At 61.8% G+C, this 18204-nt stretch overlaps 1 protein-coding gene across 1 annotated transcript in view; it reads left to right on the top strand.

The window, feature by feature from the left end:
* Positions 1 to 17063, top strand: part of LOC137528020 (mid1-interacting protein 1-B-like) — a 60678-nt gene extending 43615 nt beyond the window's left edge. The window contains exon 3 of the mRNA XM_068249241.1: positions 16353 to 17063. Within this exon, the coding sequence (XP_068105342.1) occupies positions 16369 to 16836 (468 nt within the window). The 5' untranslated portion in view covers positions 16353 to 16368 and the 3' untranslated portion in view covers positions 16837 to 17063. The remainder of the gene's footprint in view (positions 1 to 16352) is intronic.
* The last annotated feature ends 1141 nt before the right edge of the window (positions 17064 to 18204 follow it).

An 18204-nucleotide genomic window follows, 5' to 3' on the forward strand; every position in this document is an offset into this window, starting at 1 on the left:
TTGTGGCTGCGCGGTACTGGCTCTGTGCTTGTGGCTGCATGGTACTGGCTCTGTGCTTGTGGCTGCGTGGTACTGGCTCTGTTGTGGCTGCGTGGTACTGGCTCTGTTGTGGCTGCGTGGTACTGGCTCTGTTGTGGCTGCATGGTACTGGCTCTGTTGTGGCTGCGTGGTACTGGCTCTGTGCTTGTGGCTGCGTGGTACTGGCTCTGTGCTTGTGGCTGCGTGGTACTGGCTCTGTGCTTGTGGCTGCGTGGTACCGGCACCGTGCTTGTGGCTGCGTGGTACTGGCTCTGTGCTTTTGGCCGCGTGGCACTGGCTCTGTGCTTGTGGCTGTGTGGCACTGGCTCTGTGCTTGTGGCTGCGTGGTACCGGCACCGTGCTTGTGGCTGCGTGGTACTGGCTCTGGGCTTGTGGCTGTGTGGTACTGGCTCTGTGCTTGTGGCTGCGTGGTACTGGCTCTGTGCTTGTGGCTGCGTGGCACTGGCTCTGTGCTTGTGGCTGCGTGGTACTGGCTCTGTGCTTGTGGCTGCGTGGCACTGGCTCTGTGCTTGTGGCTGCGTGGCACTGGCTCTGTGCTTGTGGCTGCATGGCACTGACACTGTGCTTGTGGCTGCGTGGTACTGGCTCTGTGCTTGTGGCTGCGTGGCACTGGCTCTACTTGTGGCTGCGTGGCACTGGCTCTGTGCTTGTGGCTGGGTGGCACCGGCTCTGTGCTTGTGGCTGCGTGGTACCGGCACCGTGCTTGTGGCTTCGTGGTACTGGCTCTGTGCTTGTGGCTTTGTGGTACCGGCACCATGCTTGTGGCTGCGTGGCACTGGCTCTGTGCTTGTGGCTGCGTGGTACCGGCACCATGTTTGTGGCCGCGTGGTATCGGCTCTGTGCTTGTGGTTGCATGGTACCGGCACTGTGCTTGTGGCTGCGTGGTACTGGCTCTGTGCTTGTGGCTGTGTGGCACTGGCTCTGTGCTTGTGGCTGCGTGGTACTGGCTCTGTGCTTGTGGCTGCGTGGTACTGGCTCTGTGCTTGTGGCTGCGTGGTACTGGCTCTGTGCTTGTGGCTGCGTGGTACTGGCTCTGTGCTTGTGGCTGCGTGGTACCGGCACCGTGCTTGTGGCTGCGTGGCACTGGCTCTGGGCTTGTGGCTGCGTGGTACTGGCTCTGTGCTTGTGGCTGCATGGTACCGGCACTGTGCTTGTGGCTGCGTGGCACTGGCTCTGTGCTTGTGGCTGCGTGGTACCGGCTCTGTGCTTGTGGCTGCGTGGCACTGGCTCTGTGCTTGTGGCTGCGTGGTACCGGCTCTGTGCTTGTGGCTGCGTGGTACTGGCTCTGTGCTTGTGGCTGCGTGGCACTGGCTCTGTGCTTGTGGCTGCGTGGTACCGGCTCTGTGCTTGTGGCTGCGTGGTACCGGCACCATGTTTGTGGCCGCGTGGTATCGGCTCTGTGCTTGTGGTTGCGTGGTACTGGCTCTGTGCTTGTGGCTGTGTGGTACTGGCTCTGTGCTTGTGGCTGCGTGGTACCGGCACCGTGCTTGTGGCTGCGTGGCACCGGCTCTGTGCTTGTGGCTGCGTGGTACCGGCTCTGTGCTTGTGGCTGGGTGGCACCGGCTCTGTGCTTGTGGCTGCGTGGTACCGGCACCGTGCTTGTGGCTTCGTGGTACTGGCTCTGTGCTTGTGGCTTTGTGGTACCGGCACCATGCTTGTGGCTGTGTGGCACTGGCTCTGTGCTTGTGGCTGCGTGGTACCGGCACCATGTTTGTGGCCGTGTGGTATCGGCTCTGTGCTTGTGGTTGCGTGGTACTGGCTCTGTGCTTGTGGCTGCGTGGTACTGGCTCTGTGCTTGTGGCTGCGTGGTACTGGCTCTGTGCTTGTGGCTGCGTGGTACTGGCTCTGTGCTTGTGGCTGCGTGGTACTGGCTCTGTGCTTGTGGCTGCGTGGTACTGGCTCTGTGCTTGTGGCTGCGTGGTACTGGCTCTGTGCTTGTGGCTGCGTGGTACTGGCTCTGTGCTTGTGGCTGCGTGGTGTACTGGCTCTGTGCTTGTGGCTGCATGGTACCGGCACTGTGCTTGTGGCTGCGTGGCACTGGCTCTGTGCTTGTGGCTGCGTGGTACCGGCTCTGTGCTTGTGGCTGCGTGGCACTGGCTCTGTGCTTGTGGCTGCGTGGTACCGGCTCTGTGCTTGTGGCTGCGTGGTACTGGCTCTGTGCTTGTGGCTGCGTGGTACTGGCTCTGTGCTTGTGGCTGCGTGGTACTGGCTCTGTTGTGGCTGCATGGTACCGGCACTGTGCTTGTGGCTGCGTGGTACTGGCTCTGTGCTTGTGGCTGTGTGGCACTGGCTCTGTGCTTGTGGCTGCGTGGTACTGGCTCTGTGCTTGTGGCTGCGTGGTACTGGCTCTGTGCTTGTGGCTGCGTGGTACTGGCTCTGTGCTTGTGGCTGCGTGGTACTGGCTCTGTGCTTGTGGCTGCGTGGTACCGGCACCGTGCTTGTGGCTGCGTGGCACTGGCTCTGGGCTTGTGGCTGCGTGGTACTGGCTCTGTGCTTGTGGCTGCATGGTACCGGCACTGTGCTTGTGGCTGCGTGGCACTGGCTCTGTGCTTGTGGCTGCGTGGTACCGGCTCTGTGCTTGTGGCTGCGTGGCACTGGCTCTGTGCTTGTGGCTGCGTGGTACCGGCTCTGTGCTTGTGGCTGCGTGGTACTGGCTCTGTGCTTGTGGCTGCGTGGCACTGGCTCTGTGCTTGTGGCTGCGTGGTACCGGCTCTGTGCTTGTGGCTGCGTGGTACCGGCACCATGTTTGTGGCCGCGTGGTATCGGCTCTGTGCTTGTGGTTGCGTGGTACTGGCTCTGTGCTTGTGGCTGTGTGGTACTGGCTCTGTGCTTGTGGCTGCGTGGTACCGGCACCGTGCTTGTGGCTGCGTGGCACCGGCTCTGTGCTTGTGGCTGCGTGGTACCGGCTCTGTGCTTGTGGCTGGGTTGCACCGGCTCTGTGCTTGTGGCTGCGTGGTACCGGCACCGTGCTTGTGGCTTCGTGGTACTGGCTCTGTGCTTGTGGCTTTGTGGTACCGGCACCATGCTTGTGGCTGTGTGGCACTGGCTCTGTGCTTGTGGCTGCGTGGTACCGGCACCATGTTTGTGGCCGTGTGGTATCGGCTCTGTGCTTGTGGTTGTGTGGTACTGGCTCTGTGCTTGTGGCTGCGTGGTACTGGCTCTGTGCTTGTGGCTGCGTGGTACTGGCTCTGTGCTTGTGGCTGCGTGGTACTGGCTCTGTGCTTGTGGCTGCGTGGTACTGGCTCTGTGCTTGTGGCTGCGTGGTACTGGCTCTGTGCTTGTGGCTGCGTGGTACTGGCTCTGTGCTTGTGGCTGCGTGGTGTACTGGCTCTGTGCTTGTGGCTGCATGGTACCGGCACTGTGCTTGTGGCTGCGTGGCACTGGCTCTGTGCTTGTGGCTGCGTGGTACCGGCTCTGTGCTTGTGGCTGCGTGGCACTGGCTCTGTGCTTGTGGCTGCGTGGTACCGGCTCTGTGCTTGTGGCTGCGTGGTACTGGCTCTGTGCTTGTGGCTGCGTGGTACTGGCTCTGTGCTTGTGGCTGCGTGGTACTGGCTCTGTTGTGGCTGCATGGTACCGGCACTGTGCTTGTGGCTGCGTGGTACTGGCTCTGTGCTTGTGGCTGTGTGGCACTGGCTCTGTGCTTGTGGCTGCGTGGTACTGGCTCTGTGCTTGTGGCTGCGTGGTACTGGCTCTGTGCTTGTGGCTGCGTGGTACTGGCTCTGTGCTTGTGGCTGCGTGGTACTGGCTCTGTGCTTGTGGCTGCGTGGTACCGGCACCGTGCTTGTGGCTGCGTGGCACTGGCTCTGGGCTTGTGGCTGCGTGGTACTGGCTCTGTGCTTGTGGCTGCATGGTACCGGCACTGTGCTTGTGGCTGCGTGGCACTGGCTCTGTGCTTGTGGCTGCGTGGTACCGGCTCTGTGCTTGTGGCTGCGTGGCACTGGCTCTGTGCTTGTGGCTGCGTGGTACCGGCTCTGTGCTTGTGGCTGCGTGGTACTGGCTCTGTGCTTGTGGCTGCGTGGCACTGGCTCTGTGCTTGTGGCTGCGTGGTACTGGCTCTGTGCTTGTGGCTGCGTGGCACTGGCTCTGTGCTTGTGGCTGCGTGGTACCGGCTCTGTGCTTGTGGCTGCGTGGCACTGGCTCTGTGCTTGTGGCTGCATGGTACCGGCACTGTGCTTGTGGCTGCGTGGCACTGGCTCTGTGCTTGTGGCTGCGTGGTACCGGCTCTGTGCTTGTGGCTGCGTGGCACTGGCTCTGTGCTTGTGGCTGCGTGGTACCGGCTCTGTGCTTGTGGCTGCGTGGTACTGGCTCTGTGCTTGTGGCTGCGTGGCACTGGCTCTGTGCTTGTGGCTGCGTGGTACTGGCTCTGTGCTTGTGGCTGCGTGGCACTGGCTCTGTGCTTGTGGCTGCGTGGTACTGGCTCTGTGCTTGTGGCTGCGTGGCACTGGCTCTGTGCTTGTGGCTGCGCGGTACCGGCTCTGTGCTTGTGGCTGCGCGGTACTGGCTCTGTTGTGGCTGCATGGTACCGGCACTGTGCTTGTGGCTGCGTGGTACCGGCACTGTGCTTGTGGCTGCGTGGTACCGGCACTGTGCTTGTGGCTGCGTGGTACCGGCACTGTGCTTGTGGCTGCGTGGCACTGGCTCTGTGCTTGTGGCTGCGTGGTACCGGCTCTGTGCTTGTGGCTGCGTGGCACTGGCTCTGTGCTTGTGGCTGCATGGTACCGGCACTGTGCTTGTGGCTGCGTGGCACTGGCTCTGTGCTTGTGGCTGCGTGGTACCGGCTCTGTGCTTGTGGCTGCGTGGCACTGGCTCTGTGCTTGTGGCTGCGTGGTACCGGCTCTGTGCTTGTGGCTGCGTGGTACTGGCTCTGTGCTTGTGGCTGCGTGGCACTGGCTCTGTGCTTGTGGCTGCGTGGTACTGGCTCTGTGCTTGTGGCTGCGTGGCACTGGCTCTGTGCTTGTGGCTGCGTGGTACCGGCTCTGTGCTTGTGGCTGCGTGGTACTGGCTGTGTGCTTTTGGCCGCGTGGCACTGGCTCTGTGCTTGTGGCTGCGTGGTACTGGCTCTGTGCTTGTGGCTGCGTGGTACTGGCTCTGTGCTTGTGGCTGCGTGGTACTGGCTCTGTGCTTGTGGCTGCGTGGCACTGGCTCTGTGCTTGTGGCTGCGTGGCACTGGCTCTGTGCTTGTGGCTGCGTGGTACTGGCTCTGTGCTTGTGGCTGCGTGGCACTGGCTCTGTGCTTGTGGCTGCGTGGTACCGGCTCTGTGCTTGTGGCTGCGTGGCACTGGCTCTGTGCTTGTGGCTGCGTGGTACTGGCTCTGTGCTTGTGGCTGCGTGGCACTGGCTCTGTGCTTGTGGCTGCGTGGTACTGGCTCTGTGCTTGTGGCTGCGTGGCACTGGCTCTGTGCTTGTGGCTGCGTGGTACCGGCTCTGTGCTTGTGGCTGCGTGGTACTGGCTGTGTGCTTTTGGCCGCGTGGCACTGGCTCTGTGCTTGTGGCTGCGTGGTACTGGCTCTGTGCTTGTGGCTGCGTGGTACTGGCTCTGTGCTTGTGGCTGCGTGGTACTGGCTCTGTGCTTGTGGCTGCGTGGCACTGGCTCTGTGCTTGTGGCTGCGTGGCACTGGCTCTGTGCTTGTGGCTGCGTGGTACTGGCTCTGTGCTTGTGGCTGCGTGGCACTGGCTCTGTGCTTGTGGCTGCGTGGTACCGGCTCTGTGCTTGTGGCTGCGTGGTACTGGCTCTGTGCTTGTGGTTGCGTGGCACTGGCTCTGTGCTTGTGGCTGCGTGGTACCGGCTCTGTGCTTGTGGCTGCGTGGCACTGGCTCTGTGCTTGTGGCTGCGTGGTACTGGCTCTGTGCTTGTGGCTGCGTGGTACTGGCTCTGTGCTTGTGGCTGCGTGGTACCGGCTCTGTGCTTGTGGCTGCGTGGTACTGGCTCTGTGCTTGTGGCTGCGTGGTACTGGCTCTGTGCTTGTGGCTGCGTGGTACTGGCTCTGTGCTTGTGGCTGCGTGGTACTGGCTCTGTGCTTGTGGCTGCGTGGTACTGGCTCTGTGCTTGTGGCTGCGTGGTACTGGCTCTGTGGTTGTGGCTGCGTGGTACTGGCTCTGTGCTTGTGGCTGCGTGGTACTGGCTCTGTGCTTGTGGCTGCATGGTACCGGCACTGTGCTTGTGGCTGCGTGGTACTCGCTCTGTGCTTGTGGCTGCGTGGTACTGGCTCTGTGCTTGTGGCTGCGTGGTACCGGCACTGTGCTTGTGGCTGCATGGTACCGGCACTGTGCTTGTGGCTGCGCGGTACTGGCTCTGTTGTGGCTGCGTGGTACCGGCACTGTGCTTGTGGCTGCGTGGTACTGGCTCTGTGCTTGTGGCTGCGTGGTACCGGCTCTGTGCTTGTGGCTGCGTGGCACTGGCTCTGTGCTTGTGGCTGCGTGGTACTGGCTCTGTGCTTGTGGCTGCGTGGCACTGGCTCTGTGCTTGTGGCTGCGTGGTACCGGCTCTGTGCTTGTGGCTGCGTGGCACTGGCTCTGTGCTTGTGGCTGCGTGGTACCGGCTCTGTGCTTGTGGCTGCGTGGTACTGGCTCTGTGCTTGTGGCTGCGTGGCACTGGCTCTGTGCTTGTGGCTGCGTGGTACTGGCTCTGTGCTTGTGGCTGCGTGGCACTGGCTCTGTGCTTGTGGCTGCGTGGTACCGGCTCTGTGCTTGTGGCTGCGTGGCACTGGCTCTGTGCTTGTGGCTGCATGGTACCGGCACTGTGCTTGTGGCTGCGTGGCACTGGCTCTGTGCTTGTGGCTGCGTGGTACCGGCTCTGTGCTTGTGGCTGCGTGGCACTGGCTCTGTGCTTGTGGCTGCGTGGTACCGGCTCTGTGCTTGTGGCTGCGTGGTACTGGCTCTGTGCTTGTGGCTGCGTGGCACTGGCTCTGTGCTTGTGGCTGCGTGGTACTGGCTCTGTGCTTGTGGCTGCGTGGCACTGGCTCTGTGCTTGTGGCTGCGTGGTACTGGCTCTGTGCTTGTGGCTGCGTGGCACTGGCTCTGTGCTTGTGGCTGCGCGGTACCGGCTCTGTGCTTGTGGCTGCGCGGTACTGGCTCTGTTGTGGCTGCATGGTACCGGCACTGTGCTTGTGGCTGCGTGGTACCGGCACTGTGCTTGTGGCTGCGTGGTACCGGCACTGTGCTTGTGGCTGCGTGGTACCGGCACTGTGCTTGTGGCTGCGTGGCACTGGCTCTGTGCTTGTGGCTGCGTGGTACCGGCTCTGTGCTTGTGGCTGCGTGGCACTGGCTCTGTGCTTGTGGCTGCATGGTACCGGCACTGTGCTTGTGGCTGCGTGGCACTGGCTCTGTGCTTGTGGCTGCGTGGTACCGGCTCTGTGCTTGTGGCTGCGTGGCACTGGCTCTGTGCTTGTGGCTGCGTGGTACCGGCTCTGTGCTTGTGGCTGCGTGGTACTGGCTCTGTGCTTGTGGCTGCGTGGCACTGGCTCTGTGCTTGTGGCTGCGTGGCACTGGCTCTGTGCTTGTGGCTGCGTGGTACCGGCTCTGTGCTTGTGGCTGCGTGGTACTGGCTGTGTGCTTTTGGCCGCGTGGCACTGGCTCTGTGCTTGTGGCTGCGTGGTACTGGCTCTGTGCTTGTGGCTGCGTGGTACTGGCTCTGTGCTTGTGGCTGCGTGGTACTGGCTCTGTGCTTGTGGCTGCGTGGCACTGGCTCTGTGCTTGTGGCTGCGTGGCACTGGCTCTGTGCTTGTGGCTGCGTGGTACTGGCTCTGTGCTTGTGGCTGCGTGGCACTGGCTCTGTGCTTGTGGTTGCGTGGTACCGGCTCTGTGCTTGTGGCTGCGTGGCACTGGCTCTGTGCTTGTGGCTGCGTGGTACTGGCTCTGTGCTTGTGGCTGCGTGGCACTGGCTCTGTGCTTGTGGCTGCGTGGTACTGGCTCTGTTCTTGTGGCTGCGTGGCACTGGCTCTGTGCTTGTGGCTGCGTGGTACCGGCTCTGTGCTTGTGGCTGCGTGGTACTGGCTGTGTGCTTTTGGCCGCGTGGCACTGGCTCTGTGCTTGTGGCTGCGTGGTACTGGCTCTGTGCTTGTGGCTGCGTGGTACTGGCTCTGTGCTTGTGGCTGCGTGGTACTGGCTCTGTGCTTGTGGCTGCGTGGCACTGGCTCTGTGCTTGTGGCTGCGTGGCACTGGCTCTGTGCTTGTGGCTGCGTGGCACTGGCTCTGTGCTTGTGGCTGCGTGGTACTGGCTCTGTGCTTGTGGCTGCGTGGCACTGGCTCTGTGCTTGTGGCTGCGTGGTACCGGCTCTGTGCTTGTGGCTGCGTGGTACTGGCTCTGTGCTTGTGGTTGCGTGGCACTGGCTCTGTGCTTGTGGCTGCGTGGTACCGGCTCTGTGCTTGTGGCTGCGTGGCACTGGCTCTGTGCTTGTGGCTGCGTGGTACTGGCTCTGTGCTTGTGGCTGCGTGGTACTGGCTCTGTGCTTGTGGCTGCGTGGTACCGGCTCTGTGCTTGTGGCTGCGTGGTACTGGCTCTGTGCTTGTGGCTGCGTGGTACTGGCTCTGTGCTTGTGGCTGCGTGGTACTGGCTCTGTGCTTGTGGCTGCGTGGTACTGGCTCTGTGCTTGTGGCTGCGTGGTACTGGCTCTGTGCTTGTGGCTGCGTGGTACTGGCTCTGTGCTTGTGGCTGCGTGGTACTGGCTCTGTGCTTGTGGCTGCGTGGTACTGGCTCTGTGCTTGTGGCTGCATGGTACCGGCACTGTGCTTGTGGCTGCGTGGTACTGGCTCTGTGCTTGTGGCTGCGTGGTACTGGCTCTGTGCTTGTGGCTGCGTGGTACCGGCACTGTGCTTGTGGCTGCATGGTACCGGCACTGTGCTTGTGGCTGCGCGGTACTGGCTCTGTTGTGGCTGCGTGGTACCGGCACTGTGCTTGTGGCTGCGTGGTACTGGCTCTGGGCTTGTGGCTGCGTGGTACCGGCTCTGTGCTTGTGGCTGCGTGGCACTGGCTCTGTGCTTGTGGCTGCGTGGTACTGGCTCTGTGCTTGTGGCTGCGTGGCACTGGCTCTGTGCTTGTGGCTGCGTGGTACCGGCTCTGTGCTTGTGGCTGCGTGGCACTGGCTCTGTGCTTGTGGCTGCGTGGTACCGGCTCTGTGCTTGTGGCTGCGTGGTACTGGCTCTGTGCTTGTGGCTGCGTGGCACTGGCTCTGTGCTTGTGGCTGCGTGGTACTGGCTCTGTGCTTGTGGCTGCGTGGCACTGGCTCTGTGCTTGTGGCTGCGTGGTACCGGCTCTGTGCTTGTGGCTGCGTGGCACTGGCTCTGTGCTTGTGGCTGCATGGTACCGGCACTGTGCTTGTGGCTGCGTGGCACTGGCTCTGTGCTTGTGGCTGCGTGGTACCGGCTCTGTGCTTGTGGCTGCGTGGCACTGGCTCTGTGCTTGTGGCTGCGTGGTACCGGCTCTGTGCTTGTGGCTGCGTGGTACTGGCTCTGTGCTTGTGGCTGCGTGGCACTGGCTCTGTGCTTGTGGCTGCGTGGTACTGGCTCTGTGCTTGTGGCTGCGTGGCACTGGCTCTGTGCTTGTGGCTGCGTGGTACTGGCTCTGTGCTTGTGGCTGCGTGGCACTGGCTCTGTGCTTGTGGCTGCGCGGTACCGGCTCTGTGCTTGTGGCTGCGCGGTACTGGCTCTGTTGTGGCTGCATGGTACCGGCACTGTGCTTGTGGCTGCGTGGTACCGGCACTGTGCTTGTGGCTGCGTGGTACCGGCACTGTGCTTGTGGCTGCGTGGTACCGGCACTGTGCTTGTGGCTGCGTGGCACTGGCTCTGTGCTTGTGGCTGCGTGGTACCGGCTCTGTGCTTGTGGCTGCGTGGCACTGGCTCTGTGCTTGTGGCTGCATGGTACCGGCACTGTGCTTGTGGCTGCGTGGCACTGGCTCTGTGCTTGTGGCTGCGTGGTACCGGCTCTGTGCTTGTGGCTGCGTGGCACTGGCTCTGTGCTTGTGGCTGCGTGGTACCGGCTCTGTGCTTGTGGCTGCGTGGTACTGGCTCTGTGCTTGTGGCTGCGTGGCACTGGCTCTGTGCTTGTGGCTGCGTGGTACTGGCTCTGTGCTTGTGGCTGCGTGGCACTGGCTCTGTGCTTGTGGCTGCGTGGTACCGGCTCTGTGCTTGTGGCTGCGTGGTACTGGCTGTGTGCTTTTGGCCGCGTGGCACTGGCTCTGTGCTTGTGGCTGCGTGGTACTGGCTCTGTGCTTGTGGCTGCGTGGTACTGGCTCTGTGCTTGTGGCTGCGTGGTACTGGCTCTGTGCTTGTGGCTGCGTGGCACTGGCTCTGTGCTTGTGGCTGCGTGGCACTGGCTCTGTGCTTGTGGCTGCGTGGTACTGGCTCTGTGCTTGTGGCTGCGTGGCACTGGCTCTGTGCTTGTGGCTGCGTGGTACCGGCTCTGTGCTTGTGGCTGCGTGGCACTGGCTCTGTGCTTGTGGCTGCGTGGTACTGGCTCTGTGCTTGTGGCTGCGTGGCACTGGCTCTGTGCTTGTGGCTGCGTGGTACTGGCTCTGTGCTTGTGGCTGCGTGGCACTGGCTCTGTGCTTGTGGCTGCGTGGTACCGGCTCTGTGCTTGTGGCTGCGTGGTACTGGCTGTGTGCTTTTGGCCGCGTGGCACTGGCTCTGTGCTTGTGGCTGCGTGGTACTGGCTCTGTGCTTGTGGCTGCGTGGTACTGGCTCTGTGCTTGTGGCTGCGTGGTACTGGCTCTGTGCTTGTGGCTGCGTGGCACTGGCTCTGTGCTTGTGGCTGCGTGGCACTGGCTCTGTGCTTGTGGCTGCGTGGTACTGGCTCTGTGCTTGTGGCTGCGTGGCACTGGCTCTGTGCTTGTGGCTGCGTGGTACCGGCTCTGTGCTTGTGGCTGCGTGGTACTGGCTCTGTGCTTGTGGTTGCGTGGCACTGGCTCTGTGCTTGTGGCTGCGTGGTACCGGCTCTGTGCTTGTGGCTGCGTGGCACTGGCTCTGTGCTTGTGGCTGCGTGGTACTGGCTCTGTGCTTGTGGCTGCGTGGTACTGGCTCTGTGCTTGTGGCTGCGTGGTACCGGCTCTGTGCTTGTGGCTGCGTGGTACTGGCTCTGTGCTTGTGGCTGCGTGGTACTGGCTCTGTGCTTGTGGCTGCGTGGTACTGGCTCTGTGCTTGTGGCTGCGTGGTACTGGCTCTGTGCTTGTGGCTGCGTGGTACTGGCTCTGTGCTTGTGGCTGCGTGGTACTGGCTCTGTGCTTGTGGCTGCGTGGTACTGGCTCTGTGCTTGTGGCTGCGTGGTACTGGCTCTGTGCTTGTGGCTGCATGGTACCGGCACTGTGCTTGTGGCTGCGTGGTACTGGCTCTGTGCTTGTGGCTGCGTGGTACTGGCTCTGTGCTTGTGGCTGCGTGGTACCGGCACTGTGCTTGTGGCTGCATGGTACCGGCACTGTGCTTGTGGCTGCGCGGTACTGGCTCTGTTGTGGCTGCGTGGTACCGGCACTGTGCTTGTGGCTGCGTGGTACTGGCTCTGGGCTTGTGGCTGCGTGGTAACGGTTCTATACAGAGCTGGTACCACGCTGGCACCATGCAACCACAAACACAGAGCTGGTACCACACATCAGAATGTTGCTCATATAGTGTAGTTTTTGGCAATATTTGTATCTGATATTTCAGAAATGTGTAGTTTTTCTCTCTGGGATGTGGCAGGTTAGGGAGAGGGTGACGTTGGCCAGCTGAGGTGTAGCTTTTCTCCCAACTATACTCCGGTTATCGGTAACATTACTTATGCGTTATTAAACATTAACTTTTTATTTAGCTAGATTGCCAGATTGTTTAGCTTGTGCAACGGAGGTAGGAAAATCCTGGAAACTATCTGTATATTTCTTCAGTTTTTATCCACATCACAACCAAGGCTTGCATATACCTTCAGCTCCTCCAGACACACTGCGGCACCACCGGACACACTGCGGCACCACCGGACACACTGCGGCACCACCGGACACACGGCAGCACCTCCAGACACACTGCAGCTCCTCCAGACACACTGCAGCACCTCCAGACACACGGCAGCTCCTCCAGACACACGGCAGCACCTCCAGACACACTGCGGCACCACCGGACACACTGCGGCACCACCGGACACACTGCGGCACCACCGGACACACTGCGGCACCACCGGACACACGGCAGCACCTCCAGACACACGGCAGCTCCTCCAGACACACGGCAGCACCTCCAGACACACGGCAGCACCTCCAGACACACGGCAGCTCCTCCAGACACACGGCAGCACCTCCAGACACACGGCAGCTCCTCCAGACACACGGCAGCACCTCCAGACACACGGCAGCTCCTCCAGACACACGGCAGCACCTCCAGACACACGGCAGCACCTCCAGACACACGGCAGCTCCTCCAGACACACGGCAGCACCTCCAGACACACGGCAGCTCCTCCAGACACACGGCAGCACCTCCAGACACACGGCAGCTCCTCCAGACACACGGCAGCACCTCCAGACACACGGCAGCTCCTCCAGACACACGGCAGCACCTCCAGACACACGGCAGCACCTCCAGACACACGGCAGCACCTCCAGACACACGGCAGCTCCTCCAGACACACGGCAGCTCCTCCAGACACACGGCAGCACCTCCAGACACACGGCAGCACCTCCAGACACACGGCAGCACCTCCAGACACACGGCAGCTCCTCCAGACACACGGCAGCTCCTCCAGACACACGGCAGCTCCTCCAGACACACGGCAGCACCTCCAGACACACGGCAGCACCTCCAGACACACGGCAGCTCCTCCAGACACACTGCAGCTCCTCCAGACACACGGCAGCACCTCCAGACACACGGCAGCACCTCCAGACACACTGCGGCACCTCCAGACACGCTGCGGCACCACCGGACACACTGCGGCACCTCCAGACACACGGCAGCACCTCCAGACACACGGCAGCTCCTCCAGACACACGGCAGCTCCTCCAGACACACTGCGGCACCTCCAGACACACTGCGGCACCACCGGACACACTGCGGCACCACCGGACACACTGCGGCACCACCGGACACACTGCGGCACCACCGGACACACGGCAGCTCCTCCAGACACACGGCAGCACCTCCAGACACACGGCAGCTCCTCCAGACACACGGCAGCACCTCCAGACACACGGCAGCACCTCCAGACACACGGCAGCTCCTCCAGACACACGGCAGCTCCTCCAGACACACTGCGGCACCTCCAGACACACGGCAGCTCCTCCAGACACACTGCGGCACCTCCAGACACGCTGCGGCACCACCGGACACACTGCGGCACCACCGGACACACTGCAGCTCCTCCAGACACACGGCAGCTCCTCCAGACACACGGCAGCTCCTCCAGACACACTGCGGCACCTCCAGACACACTGCGGCACCACCGGACACACTGCGGCACCACCGGACACACTGCGGCACCACCGGACACACTGCGGCACCACCGGACACACGGCAGCTCCTCCAGACACACGGCAGCACCTCCAGACACACGGCAGCTCCTCCAGACACACGGCAGCACCTCCAGACACACGGCAGCACCTCCAGACACACGGCAGCTCCTCCAGACACACGGCAGCTCCTCCAGACACACGGCGGCACCTCCAGACACACTGCGGCACCTCCAGACACACTGCGGCACCACCGGACACACTGCGGCACCACCGGACACACTGCGGCACCACCGGACACACTGCGGCACCACCGGACACACGGCAGCTCCTCCAGACACACGGCAGCTCCTCCAGACACACTGCGGCACCTCCAGACACACTGCGGCACCACCGGACACACTGCGGCACCACCGGACACACTGCGGCACCACCGGACACACGGCAGCTCCTCCAGACACACGGCAGCACCTCCAGACACACGGCAGCTCCTCCAGACACACGGCAGCACCTCCAGACACACGGCAGCACCTCCAGACACACGGCAGCTCCTCCAGACACACGGCAGCTCCTCCAGACACACGGCAGCACCTCCAGACACACTGCGGCACCTCCAGACACACTGCGGCACCACCGGACACACTGCGGCACCACCGGACACACTGCGGCACCACCGGACACACTGCGGCACCACCGGACACACGGCAGCTCCTCCAGACACACGGCAGCTCCTCCAGACACACTGCGGCACCTCCAGACACACTGCGGCACCACCGGACACACTGCGGCACCACCGGACACACTGCGGCACCACCGGACACACTGCGGCACCACCGGACACACGGCAGCTCCTCCAAACACACGGCAGCACCTCCAGACACACGGCAGCTCCTCCAGACACACGGCAGCACCTCCAGACACACGGCAGCACCTCCAGACACACGGCAGCACCTCCAGACACACGGCAGCACCTCCAGACACACTGCAGCACCTCCAGACACACGGCAGCACCTCCAGACACACGGCAGCACCTCCAGACACACGGCAGCTCCTCCAGACACACGGCAGCTCCTCCAGACACGCTGCAGCACCTCCGGACACACGGCAGCACCTCCAGACACACGGCAGCACCTCCAGACACACTGCGGCACCTCCAGACACGCTGCGGCACCACCGGACACACTGCGGCACCACCGGACACACTGCAGCTCCTCCAGACACACGGCAGCTCCTCCAGACACACGGCAGCACCTCCAGACACACGGCAGCACCTCCAGACACACTGCGGCACCACCGGACACACGGCAGCACCTCCAGACACACGGCAGCACCTCCAGACACACGGCAGCACCTCCAGACACACTGCGGCACCACCGGACACACTGCGGCACCACCGGACACACTGCGGCACCACCGGACACACGGCAGCACCTCCAGACACACGGCAGCACCTCCAGACACACGGCAGCACCTCCAGACACACGGCAGCTCCTCCAGACACACGGCAGCACCTCCAGACACACGGCAGCTCCTCCAGACACACGGCAGCACCTCCAGACACACTGCGGCACCACCGGACACACTGCGGCACCACCGGACACACTGCGGCACCACCAGACACACGGCAGCACCTCCAGACACACTGCGGCACCTCCAGACACACGGCAGCACCTCCAGACACACGGCAGCACCTCCAGACACACTGCGGCACCTCCAGACACACTGCGGCACCACCGGACACACTGCGGCACCACCGGACACACTGCGGCACCACCGGACACACTGCAGCACCTCCAGACACACGGCAGCACCTCCAGACACACGGCAGCACCTCCAGACACACGGCAGCTCCTCCAGACACACTGCAGCACCTCCAGACACACTGCAGCTCCTCCAGACACACGGCAGCACCTCCAGACACACGGCAGCACCTCCAGACACACGGCAGCACCTCCAGACACACTGCAGCTCCTCCAGAAACACTTCAGCACCTCCAGACACGCTGCAGCACCTCCGGACACACTGCGGCACCTCCGGACACGCTGCGGCACCTCCGGACACGCTGCGGCACCTCCATGCAGCACCTCCGGACACACTGCGGCACCTCCAGACACGCTGCGGCACCTCCGGACACGCTGCGGCACCTCCAGACACGCTGCGGCACCTCCGGACACGCTGCGGCACCTCCAGACACGCTGCGGCACCTCCAGACACGCTGCGGCACCTCCAGACACGCTGCGGCACCTCCAGACACTCTGCGGCACCTCCAGACACGCTGCGGCACCTCCAGACACGCTGCGGCACCTCCGGACACGCTGCGGCACCTCCAGACACGCTGCGGCACCTCCAGACACGCTGCGGCACCTCCAGACATGGTGCAGCACCACCGGACACGCTGCAGCACCTCCAGACACGCTGCGGCACCTCCGGACACGCTGCGGCACCTCCAGACACGCTGCGGCACCTCCAGACACGCTGCGGCACCTCCAGACATGGTGCAGCACCACCGGACACATTTCAGCAGCTCCAGACACTCTGCGGCACCTCCGGACACTCTGCGGCACCTCCGGACACTCTGCGGCACCTCCGGACACTCTGCGGCACCTCCGGACACTCTGCGGCACCTCCGGACACTCTGCGGCACCTCCGGACACGCTGCGGCACCTCCGGACACGCTGCGGCACCTCCAGACACGCTGCGGCACCTCCAGACACGCTGCGGCACCTCCAGCCTTTGTGCGGCACCACCGGACACATTTCAGCAGCTCCAGACACACTGCGGCACCTCCAGACACACTGCGGCACCACCGGACACATTTCAGCAGCTCCAGACACACTTTCGGGGTGACGTAGATGTTCAGAAGTAGAAAAAAAACTGATGATTTCAAGTAATTTATATTTTGTGTCTTTCTCAGAATTCACAGGTAGACAATGGAGGTTTCAGAATACAGCCCCCAACGCCACTCCCTGCTGGACGCCATCCACCGCTTCAACACTGCCACAGCTGTCATGGATGAAACCATTATGCTTCCCAGCATGCTCCAGGATATTAGCCCCGCCCAGGAGGAGCAAGAAGACAATATGAATTCCAAAGATGTTCTGGAGAGCCGGAACTTGTATGATTCCTACCTTCTGCTGAAGTCTCTAAGGCACGATATGAAGTGGGGTGTTCACCCAGAAAACTACCCCGCCGAGGAACCCTGCCCTGCCAAAGGTGAGTCCACCTCGGAGGAGGAAACCGGAGACCTCGTGGACCAATTCCAGCATCACTTACAGGGACTTCTGTCTGTCCTGACAAAGCTAACCAAAAAGGCCAACCTCTTGACCAACTGCTACAAGAAGGAGGTTGAGGTCGGCAACTTGGCCAGTAGTCCGCACTCTAGAAGCATCTATTATTAGCCACGTTTATGTGGACTTTACGGGAAGACCTTCAGTGGATGATCTCAGCGGACATCTCTCGACCTCCACTGAAGGTTATTATTAGCAGAGAACTGCAGCTCGCAGATAAGCAAAGCCAACCTATATTGGTTTCTGGAGAATCTGTCTATTCCAAAACCAAAATGCCAAGTCTTTATCTAATGCCAGGTTTCATGATGTTATTATAAAATAAAACAAAATGTAACCTTTTTGTAGCTTTCTTTTTGGATAAATGTTCTGTTGCCCATGGCTGGTTCCCAGCCTAGACTGATGCATTCTGGGTTTGCAGCCAGGATGAATTGGCCCCGCCTCTTCCTTATGGACAGTTCAGCATTACTTCTGTTTCTTGTCAAGTCATTTTCACAAGGAAAGCCTTATTAGGTGTAGCCCAGGTGGCTGTCTATATTCAGCCAGTCAGAGGACTGGTGGGAGGGGCCTAGGAGAGGTCCAGTTATATGTAACATTGTCTGCCGACTCCTCTGCTTCTGGCTTTCCTGGCGACTGCAGCTCTTCAGCCAATCAGAGGAGCGGTAGGAGGGGCCTAGGAGACTGCAGCTCTTCAGCCAATCAGATGACTGGTGGGAGGGTCCTAGGAGACTGCAGCTCTTCAGCCAATCAGAGGACTGGTAGGAGTGGCCTAGGAGATGCCCAGTTATTGGCTGCCGGCTCCTCTGCTTCTGGCTTTTCTGGAGACTGTCTACCTTCAGCCAATAAGAGGACTGGTGGGAGGAGCCCAGGAGACTGCAGCTTTTCAGCCAATCAGAGGACTGGTGGGAGGAGCCCAGGAGACTGCAGCTTTTCAGCCAGAGGACTGGTGGGAGGGGCCCAGGAGAGGCCCAGTTAGGTGTAACATTGGCTGCCAGTTCCTCTGCTCCTGGCTTTTCTGGAGACTGTCTATATTCAGCCAATCAGAGGACTGGTGGGAGGGGCCAGTTAGGTGTAACATTGGCTGCCGGCTCCTCTGCTCCTGGCTTTCCTGGAGACTGTCTATATTCAGCCAATCAGAGGACTGGTGGGAGGGGCCAGTTAGGTGTAACATTGGCTGCCGGCTCCTCTGCTCCTGGCTTTCCTGGAGACTGTCTACCTTCAGCCAATCAGAGGACTGGTGGGAGGGGCCAGTTAGGTGTAACATTGGCTGCCGGCTCCTCTGCTCCTGGCTTTCCTGGAGACTGTCTATATTCAGCCAATCAGAGGACTGGTGGGAGTGGCCAGTTAGGTGTAACATTGGCTGCCGGCTCCTCTGCTCCTGGCTTTCCTGGAGACTGTCTACCTTCAGCCAATCAGAGGACTGGTGGGAGGGGCCAGTTAGGTGTAACATTGGCTGCCGGCTCCTCTGCTCCTGGCTTTCCT

This window comes from Hyperolius riggenbachi, chromosome 8, assembly GCF_040937935.1.
Source record: "Hyperolius riggenbachi isolate aHypRig1 chromosome 8, aHypRig1.pri, whole genome shotgun sequence".
Classification (NCBI taxonomy): Eukaryota; Metazoa; Chordata; class Amphibia; order Anura; family Hyperoliidae; genus Hyperolius; species Hyperolius riggenbachi.